The following is an 18,772-nucleotide window of genomic DNA, read 5'->3' as shown; positions in this document are numbered from 1 at the left end:
CTGCATTGAAAAGCAAAATCATATATTTTAATAAAAAGGATTACAAAAATCTCTTATCTTGCTTCCAGTACCTTCATGATTTATAGCATGAGACCAAAGATACTAATAATATTTTACATCAACAATGACTCAACTTGGTTAATGTCTGCGTCCTGTTGAAAATTAAAAAAAATTACTGGATGTATGACTCCAATAGTGACTTTTACCTTAGTCTGGTTAAAGAGGTGTAAGTACTGTATAAATAATTTCACTCACTGATGTTCCACAAACCCAAGGAATAGGGATTAGATTAGTCACAACCCAATAGTTATCAGATAATGCTGCTACATCAGGGTAGGCACGACCACCAGCATTGTAGTAGGTATCTGGGGGAAGTGATTTTGTCTTTCTGAGATAAGACTTCACGGCAGTGGCCTGTAATATAAACAGATAAATTGTACTACTCGAAACATATCAAACCTAACATTAAGAGAAAGCTATACATCTTAACCCATTATCTCATAAAAAGGACATATTTGGCCAGATCTTTCCCCTAGTTTCATACTTGAACTTTACTTGTTGTAGTATTTTGGTCTAGATTCCACAGACAAAAAGAACAAATGAACATTTTATTCTTCTTTTGCTCTTTTTAAATCTCACCAATTTTCTGTCACTTGCATATATTTGGAACTGCACACAAAACAAAACAATGACCAAATGGTTTACTTAACTGATAGTCAGGCATTTTAAACACATTACTGAATCCACCACCACTGATAGAGTCCGTGACCTCCAACGTAATTTGAAACGGATTCTTGAAAGAGGTTCCTCCCACAGTTGTAACATAAGGACTAAAAGAAAGTTATATATTCAGTTCTGCCAGAGAATGATATTCAAAGTATGCCAATGCCAAATCTCACAATCTACAATTTTGTTAATTTCTTGTAAAACCATTAACTACTGTGAAGTACTTGTTGCCTTCTGGATTGATATAATTTCTGTAAAAAAGTTTAAAACTAACAAGAAACAAATGCATAAAATATTATGAAGATCATATTCAAATGATATCTAAAAAAGTGAATAGCTAAGAAATGGTTAGTGGGCTTCTCAAATATTCCTTTCAGAACCAAAAGCCTCCAGATTCTACTTTCATGCCAGATCTTCACTCATTTTTGCTCAAATATTCAACCGTGTGGAGTGTAGGCCAGGTATGCTATAGCTGTTTGAGCATTTAAACCAGCGGTCTTTAAAGCATTTAGTGTGCACACATTAAATGCTCCATGGGCTTGGTGACAATCCCTAATGGATACAGCCTATTGTTATTTTCTTGTGTGGAAGCCAGTTAATTTCTTTTTAACAGGGTTTAACTGCAGTGCAGAAGCCAATTTTGTGCTGATTTCAACTGCCACACAAACTTGAAAATGATTTGGGGTTCTCACTATGACCATTTTAGGACATTCAGTATTTACACTCAGTTTATTTGGAGCATAGGTTGAAATTCCCCCTCACATCTCACCTAGATTTCTGAAGAAGGGTCTATTTCCTTCGCTCCATAGATGCTGCCTCACCCGCTGAGTTTCTCCAGCATTTTTGTCTACCTTATATTTCTAGATTGTTTAGTACCACACAGAACAGGCCAGATCCTTCTATCGGCTGTCGCCAGTTAATCTTCAGTTAACAATTTAACAGGAAAATTAACAAATTAGAGTGCAGTATGATGACTTTAAATTTGATTCTCCCTGATGTGAGGAAAATCATCACAACTGCACACTGGGACTAGTGGACATCCCAATCCTTCAATGCATGAGATATGCAGCCACTCTGATTTATGACAGTAGTAATCCAGACCTTAAAATTGATCTTGCAATATATATATTAATTAGTTTAGCACAACCTCAAAAATTCTATGCTTTATCCAGATTTCTGAAATATAAATTCAGTCGTCAAACAATTAAGGATTGTTAAGTTATGTGAACACAATGGTTTTGGCAAGATCACTTTCAATTCAATAAATGTAGAGAAATAAAAAATATATCAACTAGCATATTTTAATCATTGATCATGCAGTGCAAGTAGTGGGATATTATCCAAACACTCATTAAAAGACTGCAGTGCACCCGAGTCATTACCTAGATGCAGGAAAACTTGGCCTGAAGGTATTTTTGCCTTTTCTAACTTCTCTGCAGCCAGCACCATCATCACCTGTTGTACAAGGTGGGCAAGTGTTAAAATGATGGCTGAAATTTATCTTTGACTCTCATATGTAAATAAGTAAAATAAAACATTCAAAATATCACCTTCCATGTCAATACTTCGCAGCTCCATGAAAGTAAAGGTAGGATTTAAACCTAGGCATGCTTGGTCAGACAACATTATCGGGAAGCAAGTCTCTGGGATAAGCTGCCTGCCTGTCCTCGAACATCGCCAAATGCAAATGACTGGCGTGTAAGGCCCTGAACCATATGGACATATATAGCCCACCCCCACCATCCCACCATTGCAACCAACCCTCTTTCAATACACCATCAGGCAGAGGGAGTTATTTTTTTAAAAGGCCCTGAAATTTTTTTTTTAACAGATATTAAATAACCAATCTGCTAACATATTGGCAAAAATTAAACTAGTTATTTAGGATATCAATGGCTTTTTGGGTTTGTTCTATTTCTAATGTATGTACTATTAGGAAAAGAAAGTAATCTAAAATCAGTACTCCAGACATTTTCCGCATCTCCTAAGTTTTGCAAAGTGCTGCACATTGAAATGTGCACACAACAAATCCTTTGGCTGATTTACTTGTGAAGAATGTAAACTATGTTGATTAAGTATTATTTGTGTGAGTTCTTTACATGAAGATTAGACCAGAATCAAACAACAAGCAAATTGGAAATGAGCTTTGACATTAAACAAGTCTTAAGAAACTGAGAAGAATGGGTGGAGGTAGGTGTGAATGAAAACAATGTGTGATAGGGTGAAGAATAAAATAATAGGATTGATATTCACAGATGATGTTGAACCCATTTTCAAAATATCCGTTTTTCAGCATCTGCCTTAGGTACTTAGATTACTTTGGTACACAATCTGCAACAACATGAAAATAGACCACAGATAATCTAAAATGAATGTTTGAAATGTCTGCCTGTGCAAATGTAACAATATGAAATGTTAGAAGTGGGTGAAACACATGCACTTCCTTTTATTCCAGCACATGACAGTTCACCAACAGGGACTGCGGTTGAAGTGTGACTAGTTTAAAGCAAAAATAAAAATCTTGTGTTAAAAGCAATTTTTTATCACATTCTGTGCAAAATATTTACCAGATGCAAAGAGTAAGGAGAGACCACGGACACCAGCCTTCATGAACTCGTTGTTGATTCTCCTTAAATACGCCACTGACAGACTGTCCTCATCATCTCCATAACTGATGGTGTGCACCCATGGGAGGGATGACATATTACTCAATAAAGTAATCCAATCCAGAAAGGGTTCCTGGGACTGGTGCCTTCCTGTAACGGACAAATGATAAATCATTATGGATTGAAATATGGTTGCAGACAGAAAAGGGAGACGAGCCACAAGAGACTGCAGATGTTGGAATCTGGAGCAAAAAAAATCGAGCTGCTGGGGGTTGAGTGGCATCTGCATGGGAAGGGGTGCAAGAATAGTTGGCGTTGCAGATCTAAATCCTGCATCAGGAAACAGCATGTCTTTTTTGGGGTGGGATTGGGAGGAGCGGGATATCAGACTGCAGGGCTTAGACCCCAGATATTCACACCGCTCACACACGAACCGTACCCCACTCCTTCAATGATTTGGTTGAATGAACCAAATGCAATATTTTTATGTTTGCCAACATCAGGCTGGGTAGAATTGGGAATTGAATTAGGTTGCAAGGAAATTCCAATGTGATTTAGAGAGATGCAGAAATAGGCAAATATTTGGCAGATTTACTATGATAACATTCAGCCATCTACTTTGGCAGGAAAAGTAGAAAGGCAGATCATTTAAATGGTGATAGCTGTTGAAATGTTGATGTGGTAAAGGAGGCTGGTGACCAACCACCGAAACTAAACATGCAGGTCAGCAAACAATACATTCTAGTGTTGCGTGCAGTTTTAGTCTCCTTACTTATGGATCAACTTGCAACAGATGAAATGCAGCAAAGTTCACCAGTCTGATTCCAGGGCGCGGCAGGAGCATGAGGGGAGATTGGGTTAACAAGACCTGTGTTCACTTGAGTTTAGAAGAATAGGAAGAATGTTCATCTCACAAAATAGTGATAGGCTTACACAGATTGGATGTGGGGAGGCAGCAGAGCCCAGAATGAAGATCCATGATTTCAAGATTAAGATGTTCAGAGGCGAGATTAGGAGAAATTACAGTGACTGGGTAGAGCTGCTGCCTCACAGCACCAGAGACATGCTTTGGTCCTGACCTTAGGTGCTAACTCTGGTGTTTGCACATTCTCCCTGTGACTACATGGATTTCCTCCTACATCCCAAAGACTTGCAGGTCTGTAGATTAATTGCCCCAATTATGTGGGCCTTCTTCTTGCGTATGGCATGCACAGTCTAAAGTTGTAGGACAACTTGTTCTATTTGATCTTATTTGATTGAGTATGTGGGTGAGTGGATGAGAAAATGGGATAATATGGAATTCGTTTGAACAGGAGATCGATGGTTGACATGGATACAATGAGCAAAATGGCCACTTTCCTGCTGTATTTTACAATGATTCAATGAAATATCCACACTAAGTGAACCAGTGGAATTCTTTTCTACAGAAAGCAGCAAAGACCAAATCACCTTAACTTTTTTGAGGGAACATAAATATTTGGATAGAGACCTCAGTGTGTATGGGGAAAGAGTTGAAATATTAGACAGAATAAATTATGATTATATTGACGAGCAATTCCAAGGGGCCAAAATAGTCAACTGCTTATACTATTTTTTCTATCTATCACCAATTAATTCTTCATTTGCAATAATTCAAATAATCTGAAAAACTTTGAAGCCAATAAAATAAAAAAGCTGAAATCATGTTGAAATAAAGCACATTGGGTGTTCCTAACGTACGGCATTGCTTAATAAACTGGCTTCAAAGTGATCTAATGAATGCATGGAGATACAAGGAATGAGCCCTCTTATTTCTGCACATTAAATCTTTAAAACCTGCAACCGTGAGCAAAAGCCAAAAGGCAGTGACTCGGGCTTCCTTGCCTGAGCTATCGTCTACTCTCGTGTGGCCCCATCGTCTGTCAAACGGTGTTCAGGACCTAGAGCTACCAATGGACTAGAGTTGCAGTTTTCAAATGCACATACTGGCTCTTGCTTTACATTAAGACTCAGCTGATGAGCAATGACAAACTTCCTCTCCGTAGAAGAGGAAGAGCATGGGACTGGCTATGTGAAAGGTTGAATCACTGGAACACAGCTGGAGACTCCAACCTCTGCATGCACATGCCCAAATGATACGCTGAATATGAATGAATGAATAAGTTTATTGGCCAGGTATGTACACATACAAGGAATTTGCCTTGGTTCTCTGCTCGCAAGTAACAACACGACATACAGTACAATTAAGAATAAAACGATAAGAATAAAACATAGTTTAAACATGTGAATTAATTAAAATATCAGTGCAAAAGGAGGCTACAGACTTTTGGTTATTGAGTAGAGCTACTGTTCGTGGCAAAAAAAGCTGTTTTTATGTCTGGCTGTGGTGGCTTTGACAGTCCGGAGTCGCCTTCCAGAGGGAAGTGCTTCAAAGAGTTTGTGGCCAGGGTGAGAGGGGTCAGAGATTAACTTACCGCTTTCTGGCCCTTGCAGTGTACAGTTCGTCAATGGGGAGAAGGTTGCAACCAACAACCTTCTCAGCTGATCGAACAATTTGCTGCAGCCTCTGGATGTCGTGCTTGGTGGCTGAGCCAAACCAGACCATGATGGAGAAGGTGAGGACAGACTCTACAATGGCCGTATAGAATTGAACCATCATTGCCTGTGGCAGATTGTGTTTCTTCAGCTGCCGCAGGAAGTACATCCTCTGTTGTGCCTTTTTGACTGTGGAGTCGATGGTGGACCCCCATTTAAGGTCCTTGGAGATGATGGTTCTAAGGAACTTAAAAGCCTCCACAGATGTGACTGTGGTGTTGTTGATGGTGAGTGGGGGGGAGGGCAGGGGGAGCTCTCCTAAAGTTTACTATCAATTCCAGATTACTACCAATTACTATCTTAAGAGCATTGAGCTCCAGGTTGTTACAAAGGCACCAGGACGCCAGCTGTATCACTTCCTGTCTAGGCAGATTCATCCCCATCCTGGATCAGTCCAATCGGTTGTGTCATCCGCAAACTTGAGAAGCTTGACAGAGGACTGTGGAGGTGCAGTCATTGGTGTAGAGAGAGTAAAGGAAATATAATTTCAATGTCGGATCTATACATGAAAAGAAACAAAACTCATCTGAACCATGTATGTTGCGGGGTGATGTACAGGATCCTGGAATTAGTAACAAGTTTCAGAATCTGTACCTAACGCAACACTGGATGAATTACAGTCTTCACACGAGTGTCTGCGATGTGTTACTGTGCAATAGACCATGCTTCTCATTGGAACCAAGAATCACCACAGAAACATCCTCTGCACCAAGGTTCAAGGGAAGCAAGCAGCAGAGCACTTCAGTGAACAAGAGAATAGTCTTCAATATGCAAACTGATGGTACAATTGGTCAGCAATTACTTTTTCCAGAATTCCTGCAAGCTTTCACTATCTTTAAGAATTTATATTTACACCAACTGAAATAAAATGAAGGGCAAAATATGAAGATAATTTATTGTATTGGAATGTGACTGCTCTGGAAGATCACTATTAAATTCATAATTACATATTTAATCAAATTATTTCTTTCTAAGCTGCATTCAGAACCAACCCCCACTGCATCTAATTTCTCAGTAAATAAATGTGAACTTTAGATCATTAAATCTGTATGATTGACTGCAGTTAATGTCACATGTAAACAAACAAAATATCTTTACGTCTCAAAATGTCTTGCTTTCAATAAACTAAAACTCATACAGTCGGGAGACGTTTGAGTAATCAGTGAACTATAAATACTTAAAAGAAAACTAAACTATGGCTGGACTAAATTGCCATACTAGTAACTACACATAAATAGCCTGAGACCTACCTGTGTTACTGAAGACCCAAGTGGATATGTTTGCACCGGTACTCATAATATACTCCACATCCAGACTGGCTTCCAGGCCTGCTCTTATACCTCCTTGGTGTCCTACTGTGTGATCTACTGCAGTATGGTGGCCAAAGCCTCTACCAAAGAGTTGCATGAATTCTGCAAGGTCCAACTGGTGAAAATATTGTTCCAGAAACTGAAGGATAAAACAGTTAAAATCCAATTTCAATGGATCAAGCAAAAAATCAATGTAATTGAATTATACAATTTCTATTATGGTTCATCATTATTTCACGATAAACAAAATCAACCAAGCTCTGAAAAAGCAAATACGTGAATTTGCGATCAGAAACAAAAGGAATACAATTACAAAATGGTCTCTGCCATAATTTGTTGTGATTGTCACTGCCACACCACGATAGACAATAGGTGCAGGAATGGACTATTCGGCCATTCAATGTGATCATGGCTGATCACCCCCAATCAGTACCCTGTTCCTGCCTTCTCTCCATATCCCCTGACTCTGCTATCTTTAAGAGCCCTATCTAGCTCTCTCTTGAAAGTATCCAGAGAACTGGCCTCCACCGCCCTCTGAGGCAGAGAATTCCACAGACTCACAACTCTGTATGTTTCAATAGGTATTTGACAACTGCAGTCAAACTCCTATACTCTGCTATTCAACTATTTGTAAATCCTGATGGTTCAGCAGCTGTCTCACCAGGTGATGTTTGCGATGCTCCCTTCTACATGACCCTCGCCTGTTCCTGCTCTCTCTTTCAACTCAATGCAGCCTCCTTTGCTGTGCTATTTTTGAACCGACTGGGATGCTTTTAAAATTTTTTAAAAAACGTAATTCACTGGAACATTTGCAGTAATACTATGTAACATCTAAAAAGGTGAATTGCAGGAGTGTTGTGTATTAATAGAAATTACATCAAATGGTCCAGAAAATCTGGCACCAACCTACCAAACTTGCCAGATGATTGGAGTTTTACTGTATTTGGATCCAGGGTCCTTTCTGCTTTGATTAATAATGTACTACCTGCCAACATCTTACCTGAGCCACTGCTTGGCTGTTATTCCCATGAGACCCAACATCGCTTGCAGTGAGGTTGTAGCGTTTCCTCACAACAGCAGGAGTTACACCCAAGTGAAGATTCGCTTTTCTGTGCTGACCAACTTTCCATGCCTTGCTTATCACAGTCTTTTGCGAAGGGAATCGATGCATGCCTCCAACTGCAATGAACAATTTTGTTTTAATCGTTTATAAATTGTCTACCCTGTGAAATGCAAAATGTATCCCCACATTCATTCTACAACTTGGTGTTTGACATCAAAGCGGATACACAAATGCAAATTGTTGTTGTTAAAACATCTTTTGGGAAAAGCAGGCAAGAAAATACTCAGAGAATATGGCCAGAAATTGAAGACTTGTGCAACAGAATCACATTGCAAAGCGAGATAGTTCTCAACAGAGGCCAAATAAAGAATCACTAGAGTGGATTATCTTGGATGCTAGTTTACTGCAGAGGCAGATGAATGGTGAATTGCATATTTCCAGAATTGCCGGGTTTTTTCATCAAGTCTTTGGGCTTTTTAAAAATCAAAATGTTAAAATGTAAGTCGCAATGCATGCATTAATTATAATTAAAAACATTTATTGAATCCGTGATTCGATCGCTCATTTTGTGAACTAACCAAAACAATGCATCTGTTCAATTAAAACACTCAGAGAAAGAATTGCACATATCAAAACCCTGACATCACTGTCCGTGAGGATTTTGTCAAAACCGCTCACCAAAATCAATATGCTCTGCCAATTCATCGGGAACTCTGTATTTAGCCAGAGATCGTATCAGCGTCTGATGACCATTGGTGTAACGATTAAACTTTGATCCAGTCAAAAGCTTTTCAGCAGTACTGAAATACAGGATTAAAAAAACAATACAGTCACATCTCACTAAATAGAAGTCCACAAACTGAAGATTCTGATCTTCTGGAGTTAATAATGTGAAAACCAAAATCTTATCTTTAGGTTGGATTCACAACAAACCGGAGATGCAAGAATCTTGAGCAAACCACAAAGTGCTGGAGGAACTCAGCGGGTCAGGCAGCATTTGTGGAGGAAACAGAGAGATGATGCTTCAGGTTGGGACACTTCTTTAGTCTGAATGGTTGTGTCCATTCCCTCCTCATATGGTGCTTGATCTGCGTAGTTCCTCCAGCGCTTTGAGATTTGATCAAGCCTTTAGGTAGTTAACAACACCTGGTTTCATGAAACTGCCCATGTACCACACCAAAGTCAATCAAATTACTGTTGATTATGCAGCTTGCAGGATGAGGGCTGATTTTCCTATCTCGCGATCAGTAAGCAAACACTACTCCATATTTTAACTTCTGTATTCTCTGCTGCAAAGGCTTGATACTTTAATTCAGATTTTTACTTCAGTTTGAGGAAGTATTTTTTTATGGTTTCATTATGTTCAAACCAATAGGTAGCTGAGATTGTTAAAATAAAATTTCGGTCTAGAGATGCATCAATTTTCTTTCTTTTCAAAATATTTAAATGTAAACAAATAACAATGCATGTGCTTTCAAGATCATTTGAAATGATTTAAACTTACCACTAACAGGTTATCGACCCAAAATGTCGCCTATTCCTTCTCTCCATAGATGCTGCCTCACCTGCTGAGTTTCTCCAGCATTTTTGTCTACCTTCCATTTTTCCAGAATCTGCAGTTCTTTCTTAAACACTGCACAAACTAATGGGATTTGTCACTTGTCTACAGCTGTATTTGAATCCAGTTCTGGCATTTTCAAAGCAAACTAAATTCTCCATGGTTGATGTTTATGCCAGCTTAGAATTTTATTGGTTTATAAAAATCTTTTTCAAGCAAGCCTTCACGTTTTTTTTTTAGTTAAAAGCTTTATTCATAATTTACCAATAAAAATGATTACTTGACAACTTTTCTTGACATTCCTTGTTGTCCAACTGAATTTTAAGATTCTGAATCCTCCATACCCTGCCTCATATTAATCAAAGAATCACCCACATCCCAGTTTGCATTCTCTATTCCTTTGGCTCTGGATCAGAGTTTATTTTTCATTCCCTCTTCAAGGTTCATTTAGACCAGAGATACAGCACGGAAGCAGGCCCATCGGCCTACCAGGGTATTCCAATACTCACAGTCTGGGTGAAACCTCAGGTCCATTCTAAATCTCTTACCTATTACCCAAAATCAATGTCCTCTTGGTGTACGTACCTCTAGTATGGAGAATAATTTCCTGCTGTCTACCCTATCCATATACCTCAATTTGATGTACATCAATCATGTCCCCTATTAATCTCCTTTGCTCCCAGGAAAACACTTCTAGCCTCCCCAGTCTCTCCTCATAACTGAAGTGCAACAACCAGGTGAACATACTCTGCACCCTCTCCAAAGCTATGGCATCTTTCCTATAGTGTGGTGACCAGAACTGTACACAGTCTCCAGCTGTCTTATCAAATGCCTTACTGAAGTCCATGTGAACCACATCTACTGCACTGCTTCAATCTATATTTTGGCTGCTACATAAATCCGTACAAAAGCAGCATCGTCAGCTTGTAAAACCATGGGGATTATGCAAAAAGTGTGGCAGCACTCCCAAAAAAATAAGAACAATCATTGTAAGGGTAGCACTTCTGTCTGACCATCCAAAGATTTATGAGGGCCAGTACTCACTTAATCATGGGTTCCCACGGGTTTCCTGTAGTGGCCTGCGGTTTATACAGCATCCTGTGCTAAGCGAGTGGAGGTTAACTGATCGCACAAATGTATAGATGGACTCCAGACCATCAAAACAATCTATTTCGTAAGCCAAGCATTTATCGACGTGAAATCAACTTGAATACTTTGTATAACAAGTGACAGCAAGGAAACAGTCTCCTCCCTTCGATTACAGCCATGGCAAGAATTCTAACTTTAGCAGGGTCTAACTTTAGCAAGGGGCCATTGGATGCAACTTATAATCAAAGTGATGCTTCCATCTCTCCGCCTCAAACCAATGTGCCTTCCTCTTACTGGCTCTGCAAATGGATGGCCCTTTCAGGTACAATCCAGATGAAATGGCTGTGTCGTGATTAGATAAAGTACTTCAAAACTCCTCAAATGTCAGAAAGCCGAGCATTGGACATCCATTTGTAAATGGACGTATGCGACCTTATCAGGTGGCACAAACTCAAACGTGGAAACAACGGAGAGAGGAATTCATTGGAATTTAAAAAGGCTTCATCGTGCTGCATTCAATGTTTCTGGATTTATGTAATATTCTACATGCTAAAATATATCGCTGCTATCTATCAGTTCATATAGAACCCTTAATACCTTGATGAGGCTCCCTGAAACACTTATGAAGCAATATCTCAATATAATGTAGATAATGAACACTCCATGGAGCAGTTATTGTTGTTACCTGGAAGATGTGAAGCAATTCAAGAAATCCAAGGTCTGGACCGTGGAGCAGTCTTGTACGCCAAGGTTTCCCAGCCAGGCCCAAACAGCTTGCAGAGTATTTTTCGAAGGTTGAATCATTCGGGACAACTGGTCCAGGGAGAGATATTTACCTGAAAACAAGGTAGTGACTCTGTTTAAAGAATTACACTTATCCTCACGAATCACCTGAAGGCAAAATGATTGCCATTAAATATTTTTAAAATATACTCTGAAACAGTAAATGGGTCAGTTACAATGAACAATAATCCACAGGTGGAAATTTTCTCAACGTTTGTCAGCTGTTACACAAATAAAGACAAACTGCAAATGTATAAAATCTGAAATCATTTTTTTTCCCGAGGTTGCAAGAAACCTATCTCTTAATTTATCAATTCAGAAAAGGACAATGGAGCACAGAGCAGCTCAGCGCATGAGCAGGGCCTTTGGCCCACAATATCTGTGGGCCAATCGGACCCTGGGGAACTATACATCTTAATGCTTTCCAAGAGACCGCATAACACCTCCTTCTTGATCTCAAATTGCCCTCGGACATTTGAATACCCCGCACTGATCTGACTCTCCTCCGTGTCCTTCTCCTTGATGAATACGGATGCAAAGTACATCGCCTATATACTCCAAGCCCAAAATTTCCTCCTTTATCTTTGAGTGGTCCTCTCTAGTTCCCTTAACAAAACACCGGGTGGTGCCAGCAGCAGTGGCTGCCTCGCCAACAGTCTGTCTGCCCTTTCTTCTTTTTGTTATTTTTAGTATGTGTTAAAAAATGTTTGTGTTCCTTGGTTTATTTTATGTGGGGGTTTGGGGAAAACTTTTTTTCAATCTCTTACTTTGACGGAGATGCGATTTCTTTCCCTATCGTTTCTCCGTCCCCACTGCTGCCTAATATCGTGGAGTTGGCAGCCTCTCCTGGGGACCGACGGGCGCTGCAAGCCGTGGGAGTCTGCGGGACTTTAACATCGCGGAGCATGCGATCCCTTTGCCGGGGATTGAAGCTCCAATCGCAGGGCCTGTGGACTTTAACATTGTGAAGCCCGCGGTCTCTGGTAAGAAGAGGCCGACTCGGGAGCCCCATGTCGCGGAGAGAGTTTCGACCGCCCCGACGCGGGAGTTTCGATCACCCCAATGGGGGTTTCGATCATCGGCTGCGGGGGCTTTGATCGCCCGGACTGTGGATGGTTTGACTGCCCCGACCGCGGGAGAACAAGAGGGAGATGATTGAACTTTATTGCCTTCCATCACAGTGAAGAAAGTGGAATCCACTGTAATGGATTTTTATGTTAACTTTTATGTGGTTGTGTGTCTTGTTGCTTTTCAGTTAATATGGCTGTATGGTAACTCAAATTTCACTGTACCTTAATTGGTACATGACGATATACTGACCTTGAACCTTGAAACCATGATTTTAATATATGTATAAAAAGCTTTAGGATTTTCTATAATCTGACTTGCCAATGACATTTCATGGCTTCTTTTGACCCTTGTAAAATACCTGCTTGCTCTATATTCCTCGAAGGCCCTGTCTGATTTAATCCTCAATATGGAAGCAGCTTCTCTCTATCTATCAAATCTCCTTTCAACCTTCTTTACTCGAAAGGAAACATCTCCAGTTTCTCCAGATAACTGAAATGCCTCATTCCTGAAATAATTCTTATATTTTCTGCACCTCTAGTAATTGCACTGCTCCAGCCATGCAAATTCAGTCAACTTGCACTGATTTTCTACATTTATATCATTATATAAATTACAACAGCAACTTTGAATGTTGGGGTATTCCATTCAACATTCCCCACTCTCTTAGTAAACATTTTCCCTCAGTTTTTTTCTTCCCATTCTTAACTTTGACCAGGAACCAACTGACCAGTGAAGTTAAATAAATGTACAATTTTACATAATGTATTAGAAAATATGGATATGCCATCTGAGACATTTGTTTCTCAAAGTCAATCTGTATGTAGCCCCTTTCATTAAATAAATTCCAAATAAACTATAAAATCAAACCACAGAATATTACCCGGTAGGCAGCAAATACATGTTCTTATTCGATTAATTCAAGCACTAATCTTTAAGCGACTCTGGCTAAGAATTAATTGCAGCTGTTCCTACTTCAACAACGTTAGTGTGCTGAAGCTTTCAAAAAATTGTGTGTAAGATTGTAACAATTCAGTTTTGAAAATAATAAAGCCTGTTGGGGTGAGATGATGATTTAAATAATTAAGTTACATTGAATAATAGCAATTAATCACTCAACAATACTAATGCATAAAACACCACATAAACAAAGAATTACCATACTGGGAAGAGGCTGGGTTTGATAATTGCTCCAGCTTTTCTTTCAGCTTGTCAATATTCTGCTGTTTAAGTGCAAACGTGAGAAGAATTTGATCCTTGGGTGAAACTCGCTCCACGTATTTCCACCCAACAGGAAGACTGCATGAAAGTAGCAACATGTTAGAAAAGGCCTGTTCAACACTTCTTAATACTAGAGCTTCCTCATTTTATTATTCAACTAAACTAAGTGCAGACTCCCCCAATGGTCTGCTCCTCCAAAGCAATATTCCACCACTCACCTGTTCCCCCAAAGCAACCCATTCCCCAACACAATATTGCACCACTAACTCGTAGCCCCCACGAGAGGCATGGTCCCCCAACTGAACCCGTTCCCGAACGTAAGATTCCAGGACTTCCCTGCCTCCCTCAACACTGGACTTTAAAAAAAATCCAATTGCACTTCCACGGCCTGCCGCAGCAGTTCAAATTGTAATACCAATTGGCCCTCCTGTTGAATCACTTGCTGTGATATCCCATTGAGGTGAAAAGTTCAGAGTGTTCCTGTCTTGCAACTTTGTATTGAAGTGTGCTGGAAGCTGGCAGGAAGGATTTTAAGAGAAAAAATCTTGTTAAAATTGGCATTTTTAAAGCTTTAATGTGAAATATAGCATCATCACTGGAAGCTTCTGGAAAAAGGTTCTCTGCGAGAAGCTGCAATTACCGTTGGCAACGTCCCATTGTGATGTTATTGTGGCACTCGGCAGCTTGAGAGCCCATTATGATTGGTGCACTGTGATTGGCATTGTGGTATCATCACTGGAAGCTGCTGGAAAAAGCCTCTCTGTGAAAAGCTGCAGTTACCATTGGCAATATCCCATTGTGATGTCATTTGTAAATAAGATCCATTGTGATTGGACGTCTGTGAGATGGCATTGTGACATCACTGGAAGCTGCTGGAAAAAGGCTCTCTGTGCGAAGCATTTTTGGCTTATTTTAAAACTTTAATCATGAATGAAATCGTAAGTGAACCTGAGTACGGTGTGGACGAAAATAATGCAAATCAGAATATGTAAAGCACTACCGCATAGCGTTTTGAGGAGGATTCAAAACATGCACACACACACATACAAGATTAGACTTTTATAGATTATAGATAGATAGAATGGCACACAAAGAATAAAGATATCCCTCACAGAAAACCTATCACCGAATAAAAGATGCAAAATTAGTTGCAGTTTCAGTAAAATGACATCTGAATTCCATTCCCTGCAATAGTTTCTCTGTTGGCCATTGTGTCCTCTATGAACATAATGCAAGTCTCTTCCCCGCCCCCTTCAGCCTTCAACACAACAAACGCACCATACTTCTCTTATCTGCTGTCCAGCTCAGTGGAAAACCTCCCAACCACATAATTGTAGATATGATATGGTTCATGTCTTAATAAACATGAACCTTATGGGAAGTGACCGGGATACACCAGTCAAGTAAGCAACACAGGCACTTGACTTCCTCCACGCCACCACTTCAATGAACAAAGCTTTGCACGATGTTTTTATACAGAGACATTGATTCATATTCCAAAGAGGTTAGTCATGGTCACCAGACCTAATCACATTTCAAAGAGGTCACAAGATTCAGTCAATACACATCACTACACGACAAATCTGAGCTTGTTTAAGAAGGAACTGCAGATGCTGTGAAATCAAAGGTAAACAAAAATGCTGGAGAAACTCAGCGGGTGAGGCAGCATCTATGGAGTGAAGGAAATAGGCAACGTTTCATGTCGAAACCCTTCTTCAGACTGATGTGGGGGGCAGGGAAAGAAGAAAGGAAGAGGTGGAGCCAGTGGGTTGAGGGAGAGCTGAGAAGGGGAGGAGCTTGTCTCTCTTTTCAATTGGTAGACACCGGTCATTGTTTCAACATACATCAACCTGACGCAAGCCTGGGCTTGTCTCTCTCTTACTTTTCTTCTTGAGCCAGCTTGAGAAGAAATATAAGCTACAACCTACGGTCAAGTATTCCACCATGTATCTTTTATATATTAAAAAGCATTTATCCTTTTCAGCTAGCCCTCCAATCCAAAATTGGTGGTGTGAGGTGCACAGTAAAGAAAGTTGTCTCAAGTTATAACATGAACAAGATCAACCAGGAAAGTGGGCAAAGCAATATCAGATGGAACTTAACGGATAAGTGTGAAGTAGTGTATTTTGGAAAGTTAAACACGTGCAGGACATACAGTGAATAACAGGACCCTGTGGAGTCCTGTAAAACAGAGAGATCTAGAAGTACAAAAATTAATTGAAAGTAGCGACAAGGTGGTAAAGAAGGCATATAACATACTTGCTTTCATCAGATGGGGTACTGCGTGCGAGAGTTGGGATGTTAAAGCTATGTGTTAAATGTATGTTTTTAGTGTCCTTTAGCTTCTTTTATGTGGGTGGGGGGGCAACATTTCTAATCTCAGCTTGATGGAAATGCAATTTTCTTCCCGTATCGTATCTCCGTCCGCACTGCGGCCCAACATCGAGGAATTGGCGGCCTTTGCTGTAGACCGACTTTTGAGAGCTCCACTGCGGGGAGCCTATGGGACTTTAACATCGCGGAGCCTGCGATCCCTTTGCCAGGGACCGACTTTGGAGCACTGCGGCCTGACACCAAGGAGTTGGCGGCCTTTGCTGGAGACCGACTTTTGAGAGCTCCAACCGTGGGTGTCTGCAGGACTTTGACCTCACGGAGCTCGCGGTCTCTGGTCAGAGACCAACTTCAGGAACTGCAAGCCGCAGGAGCTTTGACTGCCCCGACACGGGAGTTTCGATCGCCTCAATGCGGGTGCATCGATCGCCCAAACGCGGCAGCTTCGATCGCCCCAAGGCAGGAGCTTCGACTGCTGGCTGAGCAAACTTCGATTGCCCCGACAGATGGTTCGATTACCCCGACCGTAGGAGTATAAAGATGAAGAAGATTGGACTTTTTTGCCTTCCATCACAGTGAGGAATGTGGGGAATCCACTGTGGTGGATGTTTATGTTCACTTTTATGTAGTTGTGTGTCTAGTTGCTTTTCTTTTCGTATGGCTGAATGATAATTTGCATATCACTGTACCTTTGAAATCTTTGAAATAGAACTATTTCAGGACACCCTGATCAGAATGGTAGAGTTAGGCCGAAGAACTTGTTTCATGCTGCATAACGCTATGACTATCTCTCATCTACACATTTACTTCAGCTGTATAACAAGCTACCTCTGCCCAGCCACTTCCAAGCCTCTGCCTGTCATATAATATCCCTGATGGTAAAACGAAGATTTAATTCAGTGGAATATTGACAAAAGTAAAACTATCTTTGGCATTCATATCATACATTTGCCACCAATTTCACTCTGCTTAGTGTAAATCAACGTGTTTTGCAACAAAGTGTCCTTTTTGACACAGCACTGCAGATTTCCTCTCAACACTATCACAATCACTACCTTCTGACCTCACTTTAAAACCCTCCTCTGAGCCTATCCATAGCTGAAATCCTCACTTAGCAGTTTTCACCTCTGTATTTAACCACTTCAAAGCTATCATGGTCACTCTCCAGTTCTCTGCTTCCAGCAAGCTTCAGCTTGATTAAAATACTGCTACCTTTACGTTTATTGTCCATGCTCAGATCCTGTGCTGACAAAACTCTTATCCTTCTCCCCAACACACCGCTTCCTTTAATTGGTGATCTGGTTTGAACCTTTGCTTTCAATAATTCTTCCTCTAAATCTTTCCACTTCCCCTGTCTTTCTCAACTCTTGAGAAATATTTACAAATCATGTGCCAATGGAAACAATAAAAAAACACTGATGCTGCAAACTTGAAACAAACCAGGATATTATGGGGGGGGGGGGGGGGGGGAATGAGCCAATCTCATGGTTGAAGGATGGGGGGGACCTGGCGGGTGAGGGGCGTGACGCGTCAGAACGATGCGCCGGGCAGGGAGGGGGCTGCCTAGTCCCGGGGGGGCTATGAGAATGCCTGAGGACCCGGCAGAGGGAGGTGGGGACCGCCACATGCGGCGGCAGGCAGGCAAAACATAGGTCTGTTGGGTCAACTTTTGTAACTTTGTGGTGATATTTGTGTCCTGCCCAGGTAAGGTTTCCTATATGATTTTGCCAGGTTGTGCACAAATCAAAGCATTTAACTGTACTTTGGTACATGTGACAATAGAGTATAATAGATAATTGAATTAAATCATTGAATTGACCTTAAACGTCACTCTGTTTCTCTTTTCATACATGCTTGCCCGAGCTATTGAGTGTGTCCATCATTTTTGGGTTTTGTCTCTGACTTCCAGCATTTGCGATTCTTTTTGCTTTCATGACTTGTTTGGCAGAGCTTACTATTGACATAGGGCGCTGCAGTCATACCATAGACATAGACATGTTTGGACTTACCTGACATTTTGATCTGGTTCGAGGAAGACACCGCGGATGGAGGAGATCATACAACAAAAAATGCAAACCAGGAATAGCAAGCACCTAGTCGGAGGAATGTTGAGATCAATAACAACATTAGTACGTGGTTTCAAAACACGGCGAAATGCACAAGTTACAGATATGGTTTGCACAATTACGAGTTTGTTCCCTGGCAGGTTATCATTCACTCACCCCGGTGCCATTGTCGGAGAGGTCAGGAGAGCCACTTCACCACCCAGCTCCAGGCTCGCCTGTCAATCGCAACTCGGTCCCGAATCGTGATGTTGCATAAATGCTTCCGGGAAGTGCGAACTAGACGCCTGCGCCTGTTTGCAAACTCGGAGGGTGGGGGAAACTTAACTGAGAATAACTATTGCAGTCATTTAATTTAATTACAAAAATATCCGGCCAAA

General features: G+C 40.7%; 1 protein-coding gene across 1 annotated transcript; it reads right to left on the bottom strand.

Moving 5' to 3' along the window:
- Positions 1 to 201: 201 nt before the first annotated feature.
- tpp1 (tripeptidyl peptidase 1) lies at positions 202 to 18,703 on the bottom strand. Its single transcript, XM_033027340.1, has 11 exons — positions 18,552 to 18,703; positions 18,339 to 18,422; positions 13,937 to 14,076; positions 11,612 to 11,762; positions 8,958 to 9,079; positions 8,217 to 8,395; positions 7,157 to 7,355; positions 3,294 to 3,482; positions 2,109 to 2,181; positions 710 to 830; positions 202 to 414 (listed from the first exon to the last, which is right to left on the bottom strand). Exons 1-11 carry the CDS (start codon positions 18,560 to 18,562, stop codon positions 217 to 219), a joined length of 1,467 nt encoding a protein of 488 aa, XP_032883231.1. The 5' UTR covers positions 18,563 to 18,703; the 3' UTR covers positions 202 to 216.
- Between the last annotated feature and the right edge of the window lie 69 nt (positions 18,704 to 18,772).

The sequence above is a fragment of the Amblyraja radiata genome, chromosome 9 (assembly GCF_010909765.2).
Source record: "Amblyraja radiata isolate CabotCenter1 chromosome 9, sAmbRad1.1.pri, whole genome shotgun sequence".
NCBI classification, from domain to species: Eukaryota; Metazoa; Chordata; class Chondrichthyes; order Rajiformes; family Rajidae; genus Amblyraja; species Amblyraja radiata.
This window is presented reverse-complemented; position numbering and strand designations above follow the sequence as displayed.